Below are 27,335 nucleotides of genomic sequence, written 5' to 3'. Positions count from 1 at the left end.
ATATGTTACATCTCTGACAAATATTGTTTAGCAACCATTTGAAGTTACAATGGCACTGAAAAAAGTGACTTACGACTGCACTAACAACCATGGCAGCCTCCTCTCAGTGACCTGATCAAAATTTGGGGGCATGGCAACCAGCATATATTTATGATGGTTGCAGCATCCTGGGTTCCTGTGATTACCATTTCCTGACCTTCCCAGCTGTCTTCTGATAAAGTCAACGGAGGAAGCCTGGTTTCTTAATGACTGTGTGGTTCACTTAAAAACTGTCTTGTTTACCAGTGGAAATTCTGATCCCAATTGTGGTTGTACGTTGAGGATACCCTGTATTTTATTCCTAGTCCTTGTTTAGGCTCTACTTCACCAAGAAGGAAAAGGAAAAGGGGAAGGAAAAGGGGGAATGGAATGGAACAGAATGGAGTGGAGTGGAGAGGAGAGGAGAGGAGAGGAGAGGAGAGGAGAGGAGAGGAGGAGAAAAGAGGAGAGGAAAGTTCTCAGGAATTGTCTATTGCAAAACACCCAATTGCCTTTTGTGTAAGATTTATGTAGTCTCAGTGAACGTGCCCCCTGTTGTCAAATTTCTGGTTTCTTCTGTCAAAGCCCTAGGACTTTGTTGCCTCATATTTGATGCAATGGCAATGCGTTCAGGAAGTATTGGCAATGCTATGTAACCTTTCCTGTCCTTACGGAAGGATTTCTGTGCGTCATGGTTACTTTTTAATACTTCAAAACCACTTTCTGGTATTTTGTACAGAAGGACTTGCTTAGAGAACAATTTTGCTCAATAAGCCCCACCTAATGGGTCTGGTGCAACTTTGACCTTGAGAGAAGACCATGTGGTCTCTTTAATGGCCACCAGCAGATGATCTTTGTGTTCTTGCTTTCACCCTCTTCCTTGAGGGCCAATGATTATATTCCTAATGATTTATAATAGTATTAGGAAGGTGCTTGGGAGGACTTATGATGCCATCTTTGCATCATTATGACCTTTTCAACAAAAGAAGTCCAATAAGTATATTAATGCTCCCTTTGCCTTAAAACATTCATTTGTTATAAAAAGTAGAAGCCTTTTTTTCTCCAAAAGAAGAAAAGAAAAAGAAGGCCAAGATTCCACTGTTTTTCCTTCAATTATATTAAGGCTCCCTCTTCTTTACCACATCAGCAACGTCACTGTATTATTTCCAGGGTCCCACAGAGAGGCTGACTAAAAATGAAAATGAAAGGCAGCCCACTCAAACACAAGAAGCTGCTTAAGCAACTAACAGCACGTGGAGTTCTTATTGCAAATTCATTTTGTTAAAAAAAAAGAAAAAAACCCAGTGGAATTAAAACTGAGGGAACATAATCTGGGAGTAAGATCAAGGGGTATAAAGAATTGTTAGCTTTAGAGAAAAATCACTGCATTTGTTCATTAGCCATTTTTTTCTATCATATATGTTTTTGCAATGAATTCTGTTCCTGATCCAAATATGGATGATGTCATGATCTTATATGGGTTCACTTTTACAGCTATAAACCTCCCCGGGAGTTCAGTTCTTGTAGTTTCCAGGATTATCAGAAGTATATCCTGAGTGAAACCCCACAATGCATTATCAACAGACCCTTGAACAAAGATATAGTTACACCTCCAGTTTGTGGGAATGACTTTGTGGAAGAGGGAGAGGAATGTGACTGTGGCTCTCCAAAGGTATGCTTTTTTTTTTATGAACTATGATGGTTCCAAGAAGTTTCTCAAAAATAGGAATCCTTGCAAAATCATCTGTTTTTTCTAACTAGTTTGAGCCATCCAACAGGTTGTGAATCCAGTTCTGATCAGCACAATACAAAAAAGGTGTTGAGACTTTAGAAAGAGTGCAGAAAAGAGCAACAAAGATGATAAGAGGCTAAAACATCCAGGAGCTGGATATGTCTAGTCTAATGAAGAGAAGGACTAGGGTGACATGATAGCGGTCCTACAATATTTAAGAGGCTGTCACAAAGAAAAGGGGAACAATTATTCTCCAAAACACTTGAGGCCAAGACAAGAAGTAATGGATGGAAACTTATCAAACAGAGAAACAACCTAGAATGTCCTGACTGTGTGAACAATTAATCAGTGCAGTGATTTGTCTTTAGAAGTTGCTCCATCACTGGAGGTTTTTAAGAAAAGATTAGACAGCCATTTGTCTGGAATGGCATAGGGCAGTGGTTCTCAACCTTTTTAATGCCGTGACCCCAACCGGTCGTAAGTCGAGGACTAAACCGGTCGTAAGTCAAGGACTAAACCGGTCATAAGTCAAGGACTAAACCGGTCGTAAGTTGAGGACTACCCAACCAGTCATAAGTCGAGGACTTTCCCTGCCCGGGAGCGCCACACATGCGTGGTTCCGCCCCCTGCGCCGGCCGAGGCGTAGCTGGCAAGCGGCAGAGACAGAGCAGGCCGACCACCAGCTGGCCCAGCCCAAGGGAGGTAAGGCACCCGCCGGAAAAGGGGGAAAAAATGGCGGACAAAAAAAATGGCGGACAAAAAAAATGGCAGACAGCCTTGCTTGGCGACCCCCATGAAATGGTCGATTGACCCCAAATGGGGTCCCGACCCACAGGTTGAGAACCACTGGCATAGGGTCTCCTGCTTAGGCAGTGGGTTGGACTAAAAGATCTAGTAATTTTACACACAAACAGTAATTTGGTAAAGTGTTCCCTTTAGAGTGTTAAATGGAATCAATGGCAATTGTATAATGATCTGTGAAAATCTCCTGAGAGACCCAAGGAGGATGAACAGACTAGGCAGTCATTAGATAAGACATAGCTTAGCCTGTAGAAGCAATGGGGCATGGCAAACATCTCAAGGGGAACACCTCCCACCTATTTTCTTGGACTATAAAGATGAGAGGGGAGAAATGTTCAATTATGGTAACCTTACAATAAAGGTAGTGTTAATATTCATGGTTGCTGCTTCTTCACTGGACTACCTCGAAGTAGTTGAGTAGAAAATCATGACTAGAAAATTCCTCAGAATAAGCAAGAGGCTGTAGTTTATGTGGACTTCACAATTATGAGATGAGGATGTTTTTTATTTGTTTTATTCCTTTCACACAAGAAATATCAGATAATATTTCTTATAGATATGCCATCATCCGTTTGTAATAACAAACGCTCAGATGGTCACACTCATTTGCTAGCATGAATCCATAAGAGGGAGCAGAATATCAGTTTATTTGGTAGTTCTCCTCTTCAAAATAGACCAGTCAGAAGAGACCAGCAGGAAAGCTTATAATGTCATTTGATATGTTTGGTTTTCAGGAATGTAAAAATGAGTGCTGCAATGCTACAACTTGTAAACTGAATCCTGAGGCAAATTGTGGATATGGGGAGTGTTGTGAGAAATGCCAGGTAAGTCTTGTTTATTTTTAACACCAGGAGAGATTTTACCCTGCTCCTTCCTAGTCACATGAAAATGTGATATTTCCTTGCTACCTACTGTGATCAAAAACATTTTAATTCTATTCCCATCCCTTCTTCCAGTTTATTGAGCCCTTATGAACATACCCCTAGGGAGGACAATTTAACAAAATTTCAGCCTTGTTTCAGTCTAAAGTATACTTGCTGTTTCATTTGGATTCACTTCTGTGAAAATAATATATATTTTTCTTTGACTGAGTTGGCATGGAAGCCCAATTTAAAAGAGTTTTAACTCCCAAAAGGGGGTTAAAACACAGCACTGTGGCGTTGTGTGGGGAGCCCAAAGGAGCATGCAGGTGTGGTGTTGATCGGTGCTATGAGATCCTTCCCTTATTCCTTTATCAAATAACTGAACAGGGTTTACTTAGTTTTGCCTCCTTAAACATTTTTATAATTTTTTAAGGTTTTTAATTTTAAAATTTGAACTCTAACCTTTTAATTTGTATGTAGTATTTAATATTTTAATGTTTTAGGGTCTTTCTTTGACAGAGATGGGCAGTTCGTTAAATAAACAAACAAACAAATAAATAAATAAATGCAATGTTTGATGCCTGGTTCCTGTTTTTTGGGAAATTCTAACTGGCCATCTGATAATGCTATGACATTACTAAGGACCATTTTTGGCACTTATTTTTTCTCTCTAAGACTTTTGGGGTGCAGAAAACGTCTAAAAATCAAATTACTTTCTTTCCCACCAGTAAGTTCTCCAACTGCTCCCCAAAGCTCTAAATTCAGTTATTTTGGTAGCACATTCTGGAGGCGCTGCAGGACCATGAATTGAGAGGTGCAGGTTGCTTGTTCCTTCTATACCAGTGGTTCTCAACCTGTGGGTTGGGACCCCATTTGGGGTCGATCGACCATTTCACGGGGGTCGCCAAGCAAGGCTGTCCGCCATTTTTTTTGTCCGCCATTTTTTTTGTCCGCCATTTTTTCCCCTTTTCCGGCGGGTGCCTTACCTCCCTTGGGCTGGGCCAGCTGGTGGTCGGCCTGCTCCGTCTCTGCCGCTTGCCAGCTACACCTCGGCCAGCACAGGGGGCGGAACCACGCATGTGCGGCGCTCCCGGGCAGGGAAAGTCCTCGACTTACGACCGGTTGGGTAGTCCTCGACTTACGACCGGTTTAGTCCTCGACTTACGACCGGTTTAGTCCTCGACTTACGACCGGTTGGGGTCGCGGCATTAAAAAGGTTGAGAACCACTGTTCTATACAGTTGACTCTGTCATGAACTTTTTCAACAGAGGGATCCAAAACATTTTGATATTTCCATACTTCCATCACAAGCCAAGACTCACAGCAACAGAAAGCGGCCACATTTTGTTTTTTCATCACATGCCTTGCTTGGTAATCCTTAAGTTGTGGAGGCTGTGAAATGTATTGTGAATCATGGTTTGGCTCTTTGATCTCTGCTGCTAAAGAGTGATAGCTGGGAATATTTTTCATTCTCACCCACAGCTTAAGAAAGCAGGAGCAGTGTGTCGGGCAGCAAAACATGACTGTGATTTGCCTGAAATGTGCACTGGCCAGTCTGCTCAGTGTCCCTTGGATCGCTTCCGTGTGAATGGACACCCATGCCAAAACAACCAAGGTTACTGCTACATGGGGAAGTGTCCCACCTTGGCAAACCAATGTATTGATCTCTGGGGGACAGGTAAGTCAACCTTAGGATTTCACAATTGTGGTATTATAAAAGACTAAGACAGTCATTGCATTAATCAAAGATATTTTTTCCTTTCTATCCATAGTAAATCATCATTTCATTTCTGTTCTATTTGTGCTTCACGCAAATGGAGTAATTTTTTAAGATGAAATTCTTTCTTTGGTGGCTCTAGAGCCCAGCCCTCCAGATCTTTTGGTTTAAAGCTCCAAACATCCTTTGAGAACCTGGCCAATGGTTAAAGATGATAGCAATTGTAGACCAGAAATCTGAAAAGACTGAGACAGAAGGATGCATTTCCAAATTGCACAAAGATTCTCTCTCCCCCCCCCCTCTCTCCATGCACACCATAGATAATTTTCTATATTATAGGAACAGCTGAAAATTATTCTCCAATACTCTTTGTGTGAAATCAACCGGTATTATGAAGCAAGCCAATACTATTGGAGAATCACAAAGAATAACATCAAGAACCTGTCATATGTTTAGAGTTTTATCCATCTAGCTTTGTTCTTCTAAGAGTTAATTAGAGTCACTGATTGACCCATCACTTTTCACTGTTCTCAATCAGAGATAGTGGAGATTGAAAATGGGACCATCTGTTAAGAATATTCCAACCCTGAGATTAAAATTTTCTTTACATATGGCATATTACTTAAATATTGAGGGATGTGATTCTTGTCACTTGCTCATAGAACAAAGTTGGAAGAGATATTGGAGGTCTTCTAGTCCCTTCTTGTCATTCTGGACAAGTGGTTGTCCAATCTCTTCTTGAAATCCTTTAGTGATTGAGCACCCACAAATTTTTGGAGGCAACTTGTTCCACTGATTAATTCTTCTCACTGTCAGGAAATTTCTCCTTAATTCTAGGTTGCTTCTCTCTTTGATAAGGTTCCATTCATTACTTCTTGTCTTGCCCTCAGGTATCTTGTCTATGACAGCCCCTCAAATATTGGAAGATTGCTATCATGTCACCCCTAATTCTTCATACCTAGTTCCCATATCCATTTATTATACAATTTAGCCTCCAGACCCCTGATCATTTTTGTTGCTCTTCTCTGCGCTCTTTCTAGGGTTTCAGCAACTTTTTTCTATCACGTTGACCAAAACTGGATGTAGTATTGTACGAAATAGTGAATGCTTCATGCATAATGAGGATTAGATAAGGAATGGGTTACAAAATATTGGGTTACAAATAAGTGAACATTAACTAAATTATTTGGAACTCCTCTGAGATGTCTTGAGCCATTCTTTATCCTGTTGGCATGTTACACACTCAGGTATTTGTGTTTTTTCCCTCTTATAGGTGGAAAAGTGGCTGCAGATTCCTGTTTTTCAATCAACCAGAAAGGGGTTTATTATGGCCACTGCAGAAAAGCAAGTGGCACATATATTCCATGTAAACCAAAGTAAGCAGTCTAAATTATTTCCTGCTATGATGATGGTATCCTGTAAAAGTAATATAAGAAATATTTCCAGGTCCACATCTGTGGGAACCTGATTCTATCATTTTACTAAAACAACAGAAATATGAGTCAATTTCTGAATGGCTAATTTTTCTGTGTTTTCTATCTTGGGTTACAAGATGGAGCAAAAGTGGGGTATAAAAGGAGACCATGAGAACTTTTAAAGTGCCCTTTGAAAGATTGTGTGAGAAAGGGCAGAAATTCCTCAACTTGCAATCAGTCACAGTTATAACACTGAAAGTGACTTACAACCGGTCCTAGCATCCCTATAGTCATGTGATCAAAATTCAGGTGCTTGGTAACCAACATATATTTATGAGGGCTGCAGTGTCCCGAGGTCACATGATCACCACTTTCTGTCTTCCCAGCCAGCTTCCAATAAGCAAAGTCAATGGGGAAAGTTGGGTTTGCTTGGCAACCGTGTGATTCATTTAACAACCATGGCAGAAAGGTTATAAAATTGAGTGCAACTCGCTTAACAACTGCTTTGTTTAGCAATGGAAATTCTGGTCCCAGTTGTCATAAGTCAAGGACTACTGCACAATCAGCCTTTCTCTCTGGGCTGACATCACCCAGCAATAGTTTGTTTCAATCTTATTGAATAAATCCTGGTTGGCTGAGTTTAGGAATTGCACTTAGTTATAAACCATGATTTAGAAACCACAATGGCTAGATTTGCACCACAAGTTGAATCCAAATCAAACAATAAGCCACAATTTCTTTTAGTGACATGTGTAAACCGGACTCTGCCTTTTAGACAGTTTACACCCTGTACCCTTTTTTTTTGTACTAAAACAAGGGCAGTACTTATTTAAATCTTTAATTTCTTTTTTCCCCTTATTTTTCTTAAGTTGAAATGGAATAATGGCCGTTTTTCAGGGCAATCTCTCTCTCTAATATTTAATGCTGCTGCCCCAACCTTTAGATTTCAACTTACGTGAGAGATTATGGGAATGTTAGGCTAGAGGTCTGGAAAAACCAAGCCTCCTGAATCTGCTTTAGGAGTTTTCCAGGTAGATAACAGATACTGTACATTCCCTGTCCTAAGATAAGAATTCTGTCTCAAACTATTTTCACCCTCAAAAATAGGGAAACCACATGAGCTAGTTAGAAATACAGAAACTGTGTTTCTCTATTCCCCCCCCCCCCAAAAAAACCCCCTTAAAACACTTCTTGAGATTTTTTTTTAGTTTATCTCTTAAATGCAACCAAGTTCATTTTGAGGCTGAGCAAACTTCGGATCATCCAGCTGTAATTTAAAATAAGGTTAATTCAAGAATGATTGATGTTGGCAAATGAGCAAAGGATCCATTCTTGTTAATTAGAAGGAAGTGGCTGTTTCCTTTTCAGGGATCTAAAGTGTGGCAAGTTATACTGCATAGGTGGTTCAAAAATGCCCTCAGCTGGAAGCCTGGTGTCATTTGAATCATGCAAAGGCAGCTTTCCGAGAGGAAATGCAAAAGATGTTGGAATGGTTGATCCTGGAACAAAATGTGGAGAAGGAATGGTGAGTAAAAGATTGCTTCTCATCTCTGTGCTGTAAGGGGTATTCAGTAAAAATAAATTTTGCAATGGATCTTGCTGAAAGCTGGTTTAGATTTTCTGTACTACAGTGCATCTATTTAAAAGAAAAAAAATATATCCATCTAGCTTTGTTTTTGTTTTATTATTTTGTTTTTCCTTCAAACAACAACCACAACAAACCAACAATAGGAATAGCACTTAGACCAGTGATGGCGAACCTTTAAGAGACTGAGTGCCCAAACTGCAACCCAAAACCCACTTATGCATCGTCGAGTGCCGGGTGGGTGGGGCCCATTGGGTGGGCATGGCTGCGGTGATAACGGCAGACTGGGTGGGACTAAAAAGTTCAATCAATCAATTCCAACTTTGCAAGATCTTTTTTTTCCTGCGAGAAGTTGAAATTGACTGATTAAACCTTTTTTTTTTTTTTTGCACATGGTGGCGGAGGCCTAAAGTGAAAAGGTTTTATAAAACCCAGCTGAAGGCCTAGGACTGGGGCGACGGTGCGCGTGCCCACAGAGAGGGCTCTGAGTGCCGCCTCTGGCACCCGTGCCATAGGTTCACCACCACTGATTTAGACTTATATATCACCTCATAGTGCTTTAAGCATTCTCTGGGCAGTTTAGAATGTCAGCACACAGCCCCCAACAATCTGGCTCCTCATTTTACTGACCGTGGAAAGGATGGAAGATTGAGTCAACCTTGAGGCCCATTAGGATCAAACTCCAGGCTGTGGGTAGAGTTAGCCCATAGTACTGCATTCTAATCCCTGTGCCACCAGGGTTACTCAGTCTGACTTTGTCAGAGCATTATGCTTCTCCCTTGCAGCACTTTCTGGGCAGACTGTCAAAGAGACAGTCCTTTCTCTTCACTTGTAGATATTTCCACAGGGAAGATGGAACAGAGATTAGAAAATCAGGACAGAGCTGGTTGTGACCTAAAGCAGAGGTCCCCAACCCCCAGTCCATGGACCAGTACCGGGCCGTGGCATGCTAGCAACCGGTCTGCACAAACAAGGAAAGCCCCATCCACAGGATGCAGGCAGCATACAAAACCACGTACTCTGCGGTCCACGGAAAAACCTCTCTCCACGTAACTGGTCCCTGGTGCCCAAAAGGTTAGGGACCTCTGACCTAAAGGACATCAGTTCAATGAAGCTACTTAGAAGTGCCGAAGCAATCCTAAAGCTTATCTTAAAGGATCAGGAATAATCCCCCCCCCGTCTTTTTTACGCAGTATAGAACTTGGAATAAGTTTATTGAATATCCTGGTTTTGTTCTAGAGAATGAGAGAGTTTAGTTGTGTAGGAAACTGCTGTCTTACTCTGCTGATAATCTCATTCTTTGACTTTCAGGTCTGCAACAACGGGCAGTGTGTTGAGATAGAAACAGCCTACAGATCGACCAACTGTTCACACAAATGCACAGGACACTCTGTAAGTATTTTATAGTCTATATTCTGGCTGAAGTATTCTCCCTGCTCGTTAGTAGGCTTTAAGACTGTTCTGCTTAGGGATTGGCCTATAGAAAGTTTAGAGGGTAATCCTCGATTTAGAACAGTTCATTTAGTGACCGTTCAAAGCTAAAAAAAAGTAACTTATGACCGTTTCCCACACTTACGACTGTTGTAGCATCCCCGTGGTCACGTGATCAAAATTCAGATGCTTGGCAACTGACTCATGTTTATGACTGATGCTGTGTCCCAGGGGTCACAAGATCCCCTTCTGAGACCTTCTGACAAGCAAAGTCAATGAGGAAGCCAGATTCACTTAACAACCGTGTTACTAACTTAACAATTTCAGTGATTCACTTAACAACCGTGGCAAGAAAAGTTGTAAGATCAGGCAAAACTCACTTAACAAACATTTTACTTAACAGCAGAAATGTTGGGCTGAATTGTGGTCATAAGTTGAGGTCTACTTGTACTGTATTCCGCCCATATATTTGGTGATTTCACTTTGTCTTTCACAGTATTCTCTGCTCCTCTTTGTTCTTCTGGTTTTCTCCAGTGTGGTTTTTTTGTTTCATTGGTTCCTTTTATCACACCCCACTGTCCACCAGTCTGGGTTTTCTAGAACAATGCATATGTTGATCCCTGAAAATAAGCCATGCTTTCTTTTGATATTGGCATAAATCTGAAGCATCTGCAAATAATCCACTAGAGTGTATTTGTAAATGTTCTTGTGATGATGTTGACATCTATGTCTAAATATTTTTGTTATACTAAAAAGAAAATGAGTATTATTATGATTATTATAGATTATGTGTATGCGTAAATTATGCATAATTTACATAATTTTATGTGTATGCGTATATGCATAATTTACATAATTTCCTTTCTATTCTTTTCTTTTTTCTGTGGTATTGTTCTCTTTTTTCTTTGTTCTGTTGTATTAAACAAATAAAGACCACCCATCTACCCCTAAAAAGTGCTTTCCAGAATCCTTGACGCTAAAAATATTGCAGTTTTTTTTCTGTAAATTTGAGTAGAGCTTAGAAAGAGATGGTCCTCTGTCATAAACTGGAATAATCAAATACCAATACATCAAATGAGAATGTCCCCTCTCTTATGGCCTTTGAGAGATCGCAAAGATCTGGCACTTTCAGAAGGTTTTTGAGGACTAAAGTTAGAGCCAACCAACACCAAAATTAATTTTTATTGTATTGAATTATATTGTTCTACCTCATCATTTTTGAATTAACATCATTGTGCTATTTTAATTTTGGTACATTTTGATAGAGTCTGATTGGAATGGGGCAGTCAAAAAACTAGATGGATGGAAGGAAGGAAGGAAAGTAAACAGAGTAATATTTTCCTGATAACTTTGACCATCACAAGAAATCTCAAAGCTTGATTTCAGTCTTTTCGTCCTGCTGTCCTGTAGAAGTTCTTTGACCACAGTTCTAATTTCAAAAAAGAAACACCTTGTCCATGCTGGGCTGTTGTTAGACTTGGCTGTTTAGATAGTCTTTGGGACTATCTAAACAGTCCCAACAGCTTTGGTAGAAACCATTAATTTCTTTTTCTGTGTGGGATGTTTTAAATGGATTTCCATTCTTTTGTCTGCCTAATTTGGATCAGTTTTATGTTTCAATGCTTTCCGCTTTCTTCGGACTTCATAAAAATGCAAGGGAAATGTTGACTGCTNCTTGCAGGACTGGCCTAGGGTAATTTTTAGGGGGGTTTTAATTATATTTTAAAATTTGACAAATATTTAAATATTCCTTTTAATTAATTTTAAATTTGTATTGTTTTGTATGTATTTTAAATAGATTGTCAGCCGCCCTGAGTCCTACGGGAGAAGGGCGGGATATAAATCCAAAAATAAATAAATAAAAATAAATAAATAAAGTATACCTGCTGTTTCATTTGGATTCACTTCTGTGAAAATAATACATATTTTTCTTTGACTGAGTTGGCATGGAAGCCCAATTTAAAAGAGTTTTAACTCCCAAAAGGGGGTTAAAACACAGCACTGTGGTGTTGTGTGGGGAGTCCAAAGGAGCATGCAGGCGTGGTGTTGATCGGTGCTATGAGATCCTTCCCTTATTCCTTTATCAAATAACTGAACAGGGTTTTACTTAGTTTTGCCTCCTTAAACATTTTTATAATTTTTTTAAGGTTTTTAATTTTAAAATTTGAACTCTAACATTTTAATTTGTATGTAGTATTTAATATTTTGATGTTTTAGGGTCTTTCTTTGACAGAGATGGGCAGTTCGTTAAATAAACAAACAAACAAACAAACAAACAAACAAACAAATAAATGCAATGTTTGATGCCTGGTTCCTGTTTTTTGGGAAATTCTAACTGGCCATCTGATAATGCTATGACATTACTAAGGACCATTTTTGGCACTTTCTCTAAGACTTTTGGGGTGCAGAAAACGTCTAAAAATCAAATTACTTTCTTTCCCACCAGTAAGTTCTCCAACTGCTCCCCAAAGCTCTAAATTCAGTTATTTTGGAAGCGCTGCAGGACCATGAATTGAGAGGTGCAAGTTGCTTGTTCCTTCTATACAGTTGACTCTGTAATGAACTTTTTCAACAGAGGGATCCAAAACATTTTGATATTTCCATACTTCCATCACAAGCCAAGACTCACAGCAACAGAAAGCGGCCACATTTTTTTTTTCATCACATGCCTTGCTTGGTAATCCTTAAGTCATGGAGGCTGTGAAATGTATTGTGAATCATAGTTTGGCTCTTTGATCTCTGCTGCTAAAGAGTGATAGCTGGGAATATTTTTCATTCTCACCCACAGCTTAAGAAAGCAGGAGCAGTGTGTCGGGCAGCAAAACATGACTGTGATTTGCCTGAAATGTGCACTGGCCAGTCTGCTCAGTGTCCCTTGGATCGCTTCCGTGTGAATGGACACCCATGCCAAAACAACCAAGGTTACTGCTACATGGGGAAGTGTCCCACCTTGGCGAACCAATGTATTGATCTCTGGGGGACAGGTAAGTCAACCTTAGGATTTCACCATTGTGGTATTATAAAAGACTAAGACAGTCATTGCATTAATCAAAGATATTTTTTTCCTTTCTATCCATAGTAAATCATCATTTCATTTCTGTTCTATTTGTGCTTCGCGCAAATGGAGTAATTTTTTAAGATGAAATTCTTTCTTTGGTGGCTCTAGAGCCCAGCCCTCCAGATCTTTTGGTTTAAAGCTCCAAACATCCTTTGAGAACCTGGCCAATGGTTAAAGATGATAGGAATTGTAGACCAGAAATCTGAAAAGACTGAGACAGAAGGATGCATTTCCAAATTGCACAAAGATTCTCTCTCTTCCCCCCCCCCCTCTACATGCACACCATAGATAATTTTCTATATTATAGGAACAGCTGAAAATTATTCTCCAATACTCTTTGTGTGAAATCAACCGGTATTATGAAGCAAGCCAATACTATTGGAGAATCACAAAGAATAACATCAAGAACCTGTCATATGTTTAGAGTTTTATCCATCTAGCTTTGTTCTTCTAAGAGTTAATTAGGGTCACTGATTGACCCATCACTTTTCACTGTTCTCAATCAGTGGAGATTGAAAATGAGACTGTCTGCTAAGAATATTCAAACCCTGAGATTAAAATTTTCTTTACATATGGCATATTACTTAAATATTGAGGGATGTGATTCTTGTCACTCGCTCATAGAACAAAGTTGGAAGAGACCTTGGAGGTCTTCTAGTCCCTTCTTGTCATTCTGGACAAGTGGTTGTCCAGTCTCTTCTTGAAATCCTTTAGTGATTGAGCACCCACAAATTTTTGGAGGCAAGTTGTTCCACTGATTAATTCTTCTCACTGTCAGGAAATTTCTCCTTAATTCTAGGTTGCTTCTCTCTTTGATAAGGTTCCATTCATTACTTCTTGTCTTGCCCTCAGGTATCTTGTCTATGACAGCCCCTCAAATATTAGAAGATTGCTATCATGCCACCCATAATTCTTCATACCTAGTTCCCGTATCCATTTATTATACAATTTAGCCTCCAGACCCCTGATCATTTTTGTTGCTCTTCTCTGCGCTCTTTCTAGGGTTTCAGCAACTTTTTTCTATCACGTTGAACAAAACTGGATATAGATAGTGAATACTTCATGCATAATGAGGATTAGATAAGGAATGGGTTACAAAATATAAGTGAACATTAACTAAATTATTTGGAACTCCTCTGAGATGTCTTGAGCCATTCTTTATCCTGTTGGCATGTTACACACTCAGGTATTTGTGTTTTTTCCCTCTTATAGGTGGAAAAGTGGCTGCAGATTCCTGTTTTTCAATCAACCAGAAAGGGGTTTATTATGGCCACTGCAGAAAAGCAAGTGGCACATATATTCCATGTAAACCAAAGTAAGCAGTCTAAATTATTTCCTGTTATGATGATGGTATCCTGTAAAAGTAATATAAGAAATATTTCCAGGTCCACATCTGTGGGAACCTGATTCTATCATTTTACTAAAACAACAGAAATATGAGTCAATTTCTGAATGGCTAATTTTTCTGTGTTTTCTATCTTGGGTTACAAGATGGAGCAAAAGTGGGGTATAAAAGGAGACCATGAGAACTTTTAAAGTGCCCTTTGAAAGATTGTGTGAGAAAGGGCAGAAATTCCTCAACTTGCAATCAGTCACAGTTATAACACTGAAAGTGACTTACAACCGGTCCTAGCATCCCTATAGTCATGTGATCAAAATTCAGGTGCTTGGTAACCAACATGTATTTATGAGGGCTGCAGGGTCCCGAGGTCAGATGATCACCATTTTCCGTCTTCCCGGCCAGCTTCCAATAAGCAAAGTCAATGGGGAAAGTTGGGTTTGCTTGGCAACAGTGTGATTCACTTAACAACTATGGCAGAAAGGTTATAAAATTGAGTGCAACTCGCTTAACAACTGCTTTGTTTAGCAATGGAAATTCTGGTCCCAGTTGTCATAAGTCAAGGACTACTGCACAATCAGCCTTTCTCTCTGGGCTGACATCACCCAGCAATAGTTTGTTTCAATCTTATTGAATAAATCCTGGTTGGCTGAGTTTAGGAATTGCACTTAGTTATAAACCATGATTTAGAAACCACAAGGGCTAGATTTGCACCACAAGTTGAATCCAAATCAAACAATAAGCCATAGTTTCTTTTAGTGACATGTGTAAACCGGACTCTGCCTTTTAGACAGTTTACACCCTGTACCCTTTTTTTTTGTACTAAAACAAGGGCAGTACTTATTTAAATCTTTAATTTCTTTTTTCCCCTTATTTTTCTTAAGTTGAAATGGAATAATGGCCATTTTTCAGGGAAATTTCTCTCTCTGATATTTAATGCTGCTGCCCCAACCTTTAGATTTCAACTCACATGAGAGATTATGAGAATGTTAGGCTAGAGGTCTGGAAAAATCAAGCCTCCTGAATCTGCTTTAGGAGTTTTTCAGGTAGATAACAGATACAGTACATTCCCTGTCCTAAGATAAGAATTCTGTCTCAAACTATTTCCACCCTCAAAAATAGGGAAACCACATGAGCTAGTTAGAAATACAGAAACTGTGTTTCTCTATCCCCCCCCCCAAAAAAAACACCTTAAAACACTTCTTGAGATTTTTTTTTTTTAGTTTATCTCTTAAATGCAACCAAGTTCATTTTGAGGCTGAGCAAACTTCGGATCATCCAGCTGTAATTTAAAATAAGGTTAATTCAAGAATGATTGATGTTGGCAAATGAGCAAAGGATCCATTCTTGTTAATTAGAAGGAAGTGGCTGTTTCCTTTTCAGGGATCTAAAATGTGGCAAGTTATACTGCATAGGTGGTTCAAAAATGCCCTCAGCCGGAAGCCTGGTGTCATTTGAATCATGCAAAGGCAGCTTTCCGAGAGGAAATGCAAAAGATGTTGGAATGGTTGATCCTGGAACAAAATGTGGAGAAGGAATGGTGAGTAAAAGATTGCTTCTCATCTCTGTGCTGTAAGGGGTAATCAGTAAAAATAATTTTGCAATGGATCTTGCTGAAAGCTGGTTTAGATTTTCTGTACTACAGTGCATCTATGTTAAAAAAAAATATCCATCTAGCCTTGTTTTTGTTTTATTATTTTGTTTTTTCTTCAAACAACAACCACGACAAATCAACAGTAGCAATAGCACTTAGACTTATATATATCACCTCATAGTGCTTTAAGCATTCTCTGGGCAGTTTAGAATGTCAGCACACAGCCCCCAACAATCTGGCTCCTCATTTTACTGTCCGTGGAAGGATGGAAGATTGAGTCAACCTTGAGGCCCATTAGGATCGAACTCCAGGCTGTGGGCAGAGTTAGCCCATAGTACTGCATTCTAATCCCTGTGCCCCCAGGGTTACTCAGTCTGGCTTTGTCAGAGCATTATGCTTCTCCCTTGCAGCACTTTCTGGGCAGACTGTCAAAGAGACAGTCCTTTCTCTTCACTTGTAGATATTTCCACAGGGAAGATGGAACAGAGATTAGAAAATCAGGACAGAGCTGGTTGTGACCTAAAGCAGAGGTCCCCAACCCCCAGTCCGTGGACCAGTACCGGGCCGTGGCATGCTAGCAACCGATCTGCACAAACAAGGAAAGTCCCATCCACGAGATGCAGGCAGCATACAAAACCACGCACTCTGCGGTCCACGGAAAAACCTCTCTCCACGTAACTGGTCCCTTGTGCCCAAAAGGTTGGGGACCTCTGACCTAAAGTACATCAGTTCAATGAAGCTACTTAGAAGTGCCGAAGCAATCCTAAAGCATCAGGAATAATCCCCCCCCCTGTCTTTTTTACGCAGTATAGAACTTGGAATAAGTTTATTGAATATCCTGGTTTTGTTCTAGAGAATGAGAGAGTTTAGTTGTGTAGGAAACTGCTGTCTTACTCTGCTGATAATCTCATTCGTTGACTTTCAGGTCTGCAACAACGGGCAGTGTGTTGAGATAGAAACAGCCTACAGATCGACCAACTGTTCACACAAATGCACAGGACACTCTGTAAGTATTTTATAGTCTATATTCTGGCTGAAGTATTCTCCCTGCTCGTTAGTAGGCTTTAAGACTGTTCTGCTTAAGGATTGGCCTATAGAAAGTTTAGAGGGTAATCCTCGACTTAGAACAGTTCATTTAGTGACCGTTCAAAGCTAAAAAAAGCAACTTATGACCGTTTCCCACACTTACGACTGTTGTAGCATCCCCGTGGTCACGTGATCAAAATTCAGATGCTTGGCAACTGACTCATGTTTATGACTGATGCTGTGTCCCAGGGGTCACAAGATCCCCTTCTGAGACCTTCTGACAAGCAAAGTCAATGAGGAAGCCAGATTCACTTAACAACCGTGTTACTAACTTAACAATTTCAGTGATTCACTTAACAACCGTGGCAAGAAAAGTTGTAAGATCAGGCAAAACTCACTTAACAAACATTTTACTTAACAGCAGAAATGTTGGGCTGAATTGTGGTCATAAGTTGAGGTCTACTTGTACTGTATTCCGCCCATATATTTGGCGATTTCACTTTGTCTTTCACAGTATTCTCTGCTCCTCTTTGTTCTTCTGGTTTTCTCCAGTGTGGTTTTTTTGTTTCATTGGTTCCTTTTATCACACCCCACTGTCCACCAGTCTGGGTTTTCTAGAACAATGCATATGTTGATCCCTGAAAATAAGCCATGGTTTCTTTTGATATTGGCATAAATCTGAAGCATCTGCAAATAATCCACTAGAGTGTATTTGTAAATGTTCTTGTGATGATGTTGACATCTATGTCTAAATATTTTTGTTATACTAAAAAGAAAATGAGTATTATTATGATTATTATAGATTATGTGTATGCGTATATGCATAATTTACATAATTTTATGTGTATGCGTATATGCATAATTTACATAATTTCCTTTCTATTCTTTTCTTTTTTCTGTGGTATTGTTCTCTTTTTTCTTTGTTCTGTTGTATTAAACAAATAAAGACCACCCATCTACCCCTAAAAAGTGCTTTCCAGAATCCTTGACGCTAAAAATATTGCAGTTTTTTTTCTGTAAATTTGAGTAGAGCTTAGAAAGAGATGGTCCTCTGTCATAAACTGGAATAATCAAATACCAATACATCAAATGAGAATGTCCCCTCTCTTATGGCCTTTGAGAGATCGCAAAGATCTGGCACTTTCAGAAGGTTTTTGAGGACTAAAGGTAGAGCCAACCAACACCAAAATTAATTTTTATTGTATTGAATTATATTGTTCTACCTCATCATTTTTGAATTAACATCATTGTGCTATTTTAATTTTGGTACATTTTGATAGAGTCTGATTGGAATGGGACAGTCAAAAAACTAGATGGATGGATGGATGGAAGGAAGGAAAGTAAACAGAGGTCTATTTGCTCTAAGTTAATATTTTCCTGATAACTTTGACCATCACAAGAAATCTCAAAGCTTGATTTCAGTCTTTTCGTCCTGCTGTCCTGTAGAAGTTCTTTGACCACAGTTCTAATTTCAAAAAAGAAACACCTTGTCCATGCTGGGCTGTTGTTAGACTTAGTCTAATAACTCAGTTGATCCTCAAGAATAGTGACTTGGCTGTTTAGATAGTCTTTGGGACTATCTAAACAGTCCCAACAGCTTTGGTAGAAACCATTAATTTCTTTTTCTGTGTGGGATGTTTTAAATGGATTTCCATTCTTTTGTCTGCCTAATTTGGATCAGTTTTATGTTTCAATGCTTTCCGCTTTCTTCGGACTTCATAAAAATGCAAGGGAAATGTTGACTGCTTGTTTTTCCTTGTATTTGTTTTGAAGATTAATACTGCTCTTGGCTATCCTAGGTGTGTGACCATGAACTTCAGTGCCAGTGCGAAGAAGGATCAGCACCACCTCACTGTGATGACCCAACAGGAAATAATTGTGAGTTAATACAGGGGGGCACTTGTCTTTTCTTCCCAGAACCTGATTGTCAAAGCAAGAACATCCGACGTTAGCAGATGTCAACGCTGTTAACATCGGATGTTCTTGCTTTGACACTGATTAGATAGGTTCCAAGGACCTAAACAGATTTTTGTGTGTGTTAAATAATCCTGATTTGAATTAGCATTTGATATCTCAGTTTTTGTATTATTATCTAGCACTGGTATCGTTAACTATCAGCAAACTATACTTTAATTAGAAATTCTATTTTTAATCTCATTGTGCACATGAAATGAAGAGAGGAAGGGAAAAATAAGTTTAACTCTATTTGCAATTTAATTAACTATGGATAGCAAGATTGTGATTAATTTAAAGCTACCTAATAATGAAAGTCCAAGCATATATTTAACAGATGATCATTTGCTTTCTTAATTATCCTGGTACATCCATTTACATGACTATCTTGGGAGTAAGTTGGACCTTCCTTGAACCAGAATTATTAACCAATATGGGAACTTTAGTCCCAGCACATCTAAAGGTCATGGAGTAGGGTTAGACTGTGTTAGTCTTAAAGGGATGGTCACTAGTTAAAGTAATTCATGAAATGACATTTATATTACTTATCTTCTTAGGTTAAATTTGATGCCCAGAGTTGGTTCTGAGCTGGGTGGCACCTAAATTGAATCAATAAATACTTTCTAGCCAATTCTGAACAGTGGCTCTTATTGCATGGATAAGAAATGCCAGGGCTTGGAGCAATATAATTTTCAATTGATTGTCTCTATGTTTCCACTGTGATTTCATCAACATAACTGTAAGCCTATTCATAGCCTTTTCTCTTTATCTCTTTAGATATCATCATCATTGTTGTAGTTGTGGTAATAATTTCAGTAGTCACGGCCATCCTCCTTGCAGTTCTCATCGGCTGCCACATTTTAAAGAAGAAACAAAATGACAGGTGAAGATTTTCTCAGACAAGTTTCTTTTAAGTGGGGTGGGGGGGAATTACTAGGTGAGCTGAGTGCCATAAAACAGTAGTGGTGGGTTCTCCTGACTTAATTGAGAGGATGAACATACACTGACTTGGAAAAAGCTGTATAAAGGGGATATTCATTTCAGGAAATCTCTCGCCGAAGTTACTGAAAGAACTGAACTATACTATATGTGTACAAAACAAGTTCTAGGATATTGTTATTGACTTTGGTGTTGGGTATAGTTCGAAATCCTATCCTGATTATAATAGTCTATTCTTTTATGACAGCATTCACAAAAGTGCACCTGCAGCCACAAATCCTTCTTTCCCTGGTCCAGATCAGAAGAGGAAACAACATCTTAGTCCAATGTCCAATGATTCAGAGGTGAGAGGTCAGATGGGCTGCCTGAGCAGAATAAAACCCTGAAATACAACCATTTTACAACATGTTTTATCCATTGGCTTCATAATAGGTCATAAGAAGAATGGTTCCCCAGTGGCAGTTTAAGGAATTGGGATCCAGGGTGGGTTTAGAGGCTCTTCACCCCATGCACAATGCTTAGAGCAGTGGTTCTCAACCTTTTTAATGCCACGACACCAACCGGTCGTAAGTCGAGGACTAAACCAGTCGTAAGTCAAGGACTACCCAACCGGTCGTAAGTCGAGGACTTTCCCTGCCCGGGAGCGCCGTGCATGCGTGGTTCCGCCCCCTGCGCCGGCCGAGGCATAGCTGGCAAGCGGCAGAGACGGAGCAGGCCGACCACCAGCTGGCCCAGCCCAAGGGAGGTAAGGCACATGCCGGAAAAGGGGAAAAAAATGGCGGACAAAAAAAATGGCGGACAGCCTTGCTTGGTGACCCCCATGAAATGGTCAATCGACCCCAAATGGGGTCCCGACCCACAGGTTGAGAACCACTGGCTTAGAGCAAGAAATGAGATGCTGAAACTGTGCTAAACTGATCAAAGGCCAAAACAGTGTAATAAAAAGAATATGGGAGCTTTTCATCAACACAGAGACAAAATATTTGCATTTTTTTATTTCTTATAGACAGAGGGAAATGTTGTCATTGTTGCTGTGATTGTAAGATAAGGTCAATCAACCAATTATTGTTTAAGATAAAACACAACTCTTCGTTGTTTTCAAAAACAAGAATAACACAATTGCTATAAATACTGAACTATCATTTGCAAAATAAACTCAATAAAATGTGTTTGCAAAGAAAGCAAGCCACAAAATAATTAAGGTTAACCTTAATGGAATTCTGTATGTGTGTGGAAGTGCACCTACTAGGCTTCTAACTCATCTGGCTGAGTGTTTGAAGATCTTGGCTTTAAAAATATTTTAGGTATTTTGTTTGTTTCTTCCTTTCAGATAAATTCTTTTAGATTTCTCCTCCCAATTTCATCCCAAGCAAATACACCAGAGGTCCATGTTGTAAGTAGAATTTAATGGAATAATTCTTGTGTATGAGTCTAAAGCAGTCTTTAGTTAACAAACAAAATAAATAAATACATTTCACAAAGCAAATAAAATATGCTGTGTATTATGCACTGGTGTGAATAAATGTATATGTTACCCTGAGTCAAATAAGTTTTATTTTGTTTCACATTAACATGATCTGTGGATCACATTATTGTGGTTTATCAATCATGGTTTATGGTTTAATGTAAACTAAGCATTGTGGCTCGTACAATATATTATGATTAGAACAAATTATAGCTTTTTGTGATATGTGAATGTAGTTACTTGACAAATGGGAAGGATTTTAAACAAATACGAAAAAAATTCTTTGTAATTTATTAATGTTAATTTGGTTGCAATACCCATTGGACTCAACGTACTTCTTTATGAGCAAATATAGAGAGAATGTAATTGTACTTTAGAAAAATAGATATGCACATAAGAAAAAGTTTTTCAAACTTGGCAACTTTAAGATATATGGATAGTTCCAAGAATTCAAGCCAAGATGATCTAGAATGTTGCAAATGAAAAACAAATTATCTGCAGACTTTTAAACTTGATTCTTGAAAAATCCACACTATTGTTCTGAAACACAATAAGTGATAGTTTAAATTATTATTTGCTTTCTACACTCTAAATCCCTGTATAGAGTAGGGATAATCTGCATAATTTGCAGTGTTTTAGAAACATCATGATTCTGTCATAAAGGAGTTCTACTAAATTAGGGAGTTCACACAGGGTTTTAGAAATTCAACTGATTCAACTGATACTATTTCATTATTAACAGAAAATCCCAGATGAACCATTAAGGCGCACATATGAAAATTCCAGAATGGTAAGTTTCTGAATGAATGGTCATTTGATCTAACAATTTCAGAATACTGACAGACATTGCTTCTGACTCTAATTCCCTGACATTTTTTTTTCTTTTTGGAGTGTCATGCCTTATTCTGTATAGCCTATAGAAAAGTAAAAATCATATGGGATGAGTATTTTTGAAGATAAGAAATCAACTATTCTTTATCTACAAACACTAACATGGAGTATTATGCTTAAATTTCCCAAACATGATTTTAGGAAGCAAATCTAGACAAAGTAAAGAAACTGCATCGGATATGTGAAACTGTCCATTAATATAATATTAATGGGCTATAGTATATAGTGCATTTACAGCAGAAGTCTTTTCATAAACTGGTAACAAATGAATTGGAGATGCAAATTATTGTCAATTACCCAATAACGTTCTAATTCTGTTCTGAATTAGGCAGATTTTAAGAAAATAGCCAATGACAAGTCAATCTTAATGAGTGAAGTATATCAATACCCAAAGGGATATATGTAGCCAGAGGGCATTTAGGTGACTTCATGGCAAATAATGCATCCCTTGATCAGTTTTTGTTGCAATACTGCTAATGATAAATAGAATAGGACAATCCAGTGGCTAAAATACTTTAAGGCACTTCTTAGGTTGTATTAATAAAAGCGTTGTGCCCAGATCATGGGATTTAATGGTTCCATTGAATTCTGGCTGGTTAAATCTTGTTTGTTGAACATATTAGGTATAGTTTTGGGCACCATGCTTTAAAAACACTATGGAGAGTGTTGCAAAGATTGAGTGATATAGAAAATCAGTTTGAGGTTAGATCACTATCTTACATATACTGTAAGTCAAGACTATCTTTGTTGCAATAGAGTAATGGAATCTTGCAAGTGTGAGTGTGTTTCCTCCTTCCTCATTTTATCTTCATGAGAAAAAGGGAGGAACTTGTCTGGGATGTTTTCTTAAGTTATTATCAGGTGTGAAGAATCAGGACCATAGGCTAAGTTCCAATTAAGCTGATTTATTACTCGTGCTTATACACAAGAATCTAGTCAACTTATGGTCAGCACTTATGGCGCTAGATAAAAGTCAATGGAATTCAAGAGGGGTTGGACTTGAATTCCTATGGGAATGTAAGGACTCCAGACTGATTCCTCTCTTGACTCCACCTCCAGGTTATGACTCTTCTTTTCCTACAGCTATCTCCTTGACACAGGCTCAAGTGTCAAGCCCCTTCCTCCTATCCTCCAAGATCACTCCTTATAACCTCTGCAGAGCTCTAGAATCCTACTAGATACAGTTTCCTGAGAACCAGCAAGATTCATGTATACATTCACTTCTTCTAGTTGAGGAAAGGATTTTTTTTATGGCAAGGCACACTGAACGCCCATTGGTGCCTCTATATGGAAGGCATGCTAACATCCTCATATCTTGCCCATGTGACTCCAACAAAGGATTATCTTGTAAAAGAGCTATCAGGATGATAGGCTTGGAACCTCTGTCCTTTGGAAAGAGGAAGGAACTGGGAAAGTGGAGATGTTTGGTTTGTTACAGAATGTAAAAAACTCAGTGCCAGACATTGACAAAGAATTACAAATATCTAAAGGGCTGTCGTATACTAGAGAAAATAGCCCTGTCCTCTGTTGAAAATAATTGGAACATGCCTTGGTGAATTGAAATGCCAAGAAAGAAAAAATGAGGCTGAATATTAGTGAAGAATCTGATTAGAACAGTGGCAACTCCCCATTATGGATGTTTTTCAACTAGGGGTTGGATAGCCATAGACCAGTCTGTGATCTCTCCTAGGCAAAATAGGCAGGAAAGAAAGACTAACTTATTCTAATTTATTGTAAGGCTACATTCGCAAAATCTTACAACTCTAAAAGTACAAACTTCCCACCATCACTTTAACTACCTAATCAGTTAAGGCGAGTCCTTCCTAAGTTTCTTCCTTTTTCCTCTAAGATACTGGGGGGCTATTTCCTCTCTTGTCTGTTTGCTTTTTAGGCAGCATCTCTTCCTCTTATCTCCCAAGGTCATCCTCACGTACCACTACACACTCCACATATATTCTATTCTATATTCACATTTCATACAGTCTATGATCCTATGATATTGAACACATTTGTTGAGGATTTACATCTGAATTTTCTGTTAGAGCTTTTTTCAAAGAACCATGGAAATTGTTTGCTTTGTGAAAATGCTGAGACTTTCGAGTTCATACAACTGCACATTTGATGGAGAAAGGGAATAAAGGTTAATTTTTGTTGCAGACAGATGACTCAGATTTTAAGCCTGACAGGAAATGTGATCAACGTTGAAAGCACTTTTTAAAATGCATCTGGACTACTGTGTGTAAAGGCAACTTAAAAAAAAACTTTCATTTTTTTTCATTTCAGCCCATTGTGAAACCAAATATTCCTCCACCTCCTGTTCCAACAGCAAAATCCACCATATCTCCAGCTATGGTATGTCAGCTTCCTAATCATCACTCTTCCAACATATTTTGTTCCTTTATAGCAGGATGCTAGGGTGAAGCTTTGTGATAATAACTCCTTCTAGCCAGTGTGACGTTTTCACTTTTCCAGACTGCCGGATGAAAAATAAGGCAAAGAACTGCACTGGGAGGAAAAAAAAATCAACTGGTGGGTTTTTTTTAATGGCCCCCGACCCTCCAGGGATTGTGCCTATCCATATAGTAGCTTAAACTGCTAGTTGAATACAGGCAGTAATTCAGTCTTTTCTTCCTAATGCCGAGAAAGGACATAAAGCCTTTGGAATGTTGCATATCAGATCTAGGTCTGATGCTTTTTTAAAGGGAGGTTGAATTGCCATTTGTATGTTGAGTTGCATTATGGTCTTATTCTTCAATATCCATCTACTTAGGATAGTTAACCTATGATTGTAACTGTAGGAAAAGAACAGGCAGAGCTGGGGGGGGGGATGGAGTTAAATGAGTTTAATGTCAGGCACAAAGAAACAGGATCGTTCATAAAGTTGGAGCATAGAAGATTTATTCAAACCTATACACAAGAATCTAGTCAACTAATGGTCAACACTAAATTGGCACTAGGTAAGGGTCAACAGAATTCAAGGGGGGGGCTCTTGTGACACTGCAGGGACTCTAAACTGATAAAGCATTTAACTCCACTCTCCAATTCTGCCTGCTCTTCTGTACAGTGACAAAGTAATAGTATTCCCATGCAAACTTTGTTCAAACTCCAATTTTAATGGGAAAAGGTTTGACCATGTTCCATTATTAAAATACTTCCTCCGTATATGAACTTAAGGGGCCCAAAAAATATTCACTTTCAAGATTTTTATCCTTGAACGTTCCTTTTTCAAAGAAACAACTTCCCATAAAAAAACCTGAAGTCATCCAATCTTATTGCAAAAATTGTAACCCTTCGTCATGGATTGCCTTTCAAGCTGTGATTTCCACTCTTTATAATCAGCTAAGTTGTTTAAACACATAACTCTGAAGATCTTGGGTTACAACGTTTCTTGCAGATAAATTATCCAAGAATGGTGCCAGAATGTGGGCATTAGGCAGAAGCTGGTTCATTTATTGAAATGTTATATATCACAATAACATCTGTACTCCTTGATGCTGTTCTTTTTTACAACCAAACCAAGTTTTAGATCAGGACTGTACCAAAGGTTAACCAGAGATTAAAAATGGCCTTCCATAATCAGTGTTGCAGCTGCCAAATTGTATTCAGAATGTCCTGGAGCAAAATGCTTGGCCCTCTTTCATTTGGTACTTAAGGTCTCATCCATTAAAGTTCCAAATCTAACCCCACAAAAATGACCCTAAACTTTTCAAATATGACCGTCAACTTTCCATACAAATCCTGGTGCAGGCAAGTGTAAAGTCAGCGACCAAGAGAAATTCAATGGAAACATTTATTTGTAACTTTATTTGTTTACTTGTTAAAGCTATAAACTACTGAATCAACCAAGGATTCTTGGCTGTTTGCAAATGGCAGTTTAGCAATAATATACTCCACATATAGTAAATGACTGGTTAATATTTAACAGGAATAACCTGTCATTTCTGTTATAGATAAAAAGAATAAATCCAGCTCCTTCTTCTCACCTCAAGTCTAAGCCAGCTCCTCCTCCACCTCCACCTCCACCCCAGGTAAGAGACAGGTACTCTGTGAAAATACAAAAATGATAAAGATGTTAAAACATAGAGTTATGACTTTTTTTTCTTTAATAAAAACTTTTTATTAATTTTTCAACTAACCCCCCCCCCAAAGTCTTAATACAAATATGGTATACATTAATTAAAAAAATCATATTAAATACAGACATAAAAATTTCAGAGCAGCTTGGCAGCCCCCCCCACTCTGCATCCACCCTCTCTTTCACTTTTTAATTGGGAGAGGTAGAAAGATTGAGAGGCTACACTTGGTTCTCATGCGACAAGATTATATTTGGGCAGAAAAGTGCCATTATTGGAAAATGCAACATATGATCTTCGATGCACGGATCATTAACAAGAATAGTACAAAGGGTATTGTGACATCTAAGCTAACATTTCCAAAGTCAAATAATTTAGTTCAGAGAAACTGCCTTTCTAAGATGAAGAAGATATCTGTGGACAAATGGAACTAAATCTACTAGTTCTTTGTTTGGCGGTTAATTCCTAAAATAAAGCACTCTGGAGACTTGGATGGATGGGTGCATATTGGCTCTGTTGGATATTACTTCTCCCACTGATTCCCCCCCCCCCAAAAAAAAGCATGGTCTTCCACTTGATTAGTCTAAAGCTATCATAATCAATACACATAGAGTATATTTTTTCAGAAAAAAATCAAAACAACAAAAGAAAAGCTATTGCTATTTTGGATGGGGAAAATGTCTCTTCCTTACCTGTTTATTGTGGCGCAGTAGCTAAGTGGTTAAGATGCTGGGCTTGTTGGCTGGAAAGTTGGCCGCTCAGTTTCAAGACCCAAGTGCCACATCATGGGGTGAGCTCTCGTCCTTGCCCACCTCCTGCCAAACATGCAAATGCGAGCAGAAAAATAGGTACCACTTCGGTGGGAAGATTACATTGTTCCATACACCTCAGTATACAGTCATACTGGCCACATGACCACGGAAGTGTCTTTGGACTACACTGGGACAATGGCCTTGAAACAGAGATGAGCATTGCCCCTTATAGTTGGCAATAGCTAGTGCAGGACTCCTACCTGTTTATTGCTTCCTTCCCTATTCCACTCTGGTTTGTTTTCCACTTTTAGGATTGATGGCTTGAATCAATTTATAATGCTTTGTTTTCTGTCATTTATTTCAACATCTGTTTGCTTTTGTTTGCAGGCACTGAAGCCCACTAAGTAATCTCAGGGTATGAAAAAAAAAAACCCAAGAATCAGAAATAATACTGATTCTCTGATTTCAAAGAAAACATTTTCCATTTTCTTGGTTTCCATATCTGCAAAGGAAAACTGAATGGCGACTTCTTTCCACAAGTCTAATACTTCCTCTGCAGTGTGGAATGTCGTGTTAACTTTGGGGACAGCGTCACCTGCAGTAAGGATGGGAACTCATAGGAAGATCTTCAGTGTTCTTCCATTATATCTTTGGATATCAAATGGGGAGATCCTACTAGCGTT

The 27,335-nt window shown here is 38.8% G+C and overlaps 1 protein-coding gene across 1 annotated transcript in view; it reads left to right on the top strand.

Annotated features, from left to right (window-relative positions):
• LOC107298283 (zinc metalloproteinase-disintegrin-like NaMP) overlaps positions 1-27,060 on the top strand; it is a 52,960-nt gene extending 25,900 nt beyond the window's left edge. Inside the window, exons 12-25 of the mRNA XM_015827657.1 lie at positions 1,513-1,690; positions 3,286-3,375; positions 4,897-5,092; positions 6,405-6,507; positions 7,915-8,071; positions 9,443-9,523; positions 18,379-18,457; positions 19,310-19,415; positions 19,719-19,815; positions 20,802-20,864; positions 21,679-21,726; positions 24,111-24,179; positions 25,778-25,855; positions 27,040-27,060. Of these exons, the coding sequence (XP_015683143.1) occupies positions 1,513-1,690; positions 3,286-3,375; positions 4,897-5,092; positions 6,405-6,507; positions 7,915-8,071; positions 9,443-9,523; positions 18,379-18,457; positions 19,310-19,415; positions 19,719-19,815; positions 20,802-20,864; positions 21,679-21,726; positions 24,111-24,179; positions 25,778-25,855; positions 27,040-27,060 (1,366 nt within the window). The remainder of the gene's footprint in view (positions 1-1,512; positions 1,691-3,285; positions 3,376-4,896; positions 5,093-6,404; positions 6,508-7,914; positions 8,072-9,442; positions 9,524-18,378; positions 18,458-19,309; positions 19,416-19,718; positions 19,816-20,801; positions 20,865-21,678; positions 21,727-24,110; positions 24,180-25,777; positions 25,856-27,039) is intronic.
• The last annotated feature ends 275 nt before the right edge of the window (positions 27,061-27,335 follow it).

The sequence above is a fragment of the Protobothrops mucrosquamatus genome, unplaced genomic scaffold (genome assembly GCF_001527695.2).
Source record: "Protobothrops mucrosquamatus isolate PMUCROS unplaced genomic scaffold, P.Mucros_1.0 scaffold3846, whole genome shotgun sequence".
NCBI classification, from domain to species: Eukaryota; Metazoa; Chordata; class Lepidosauria; order Squamata; family Viperidae; genus Protobothrops; species Protobothrops mucrosquamatus.
Note: the sequence above shows the minus strand (reverse complement) of the source record. Positions and strands in the feature narration are given on the sequence as shown.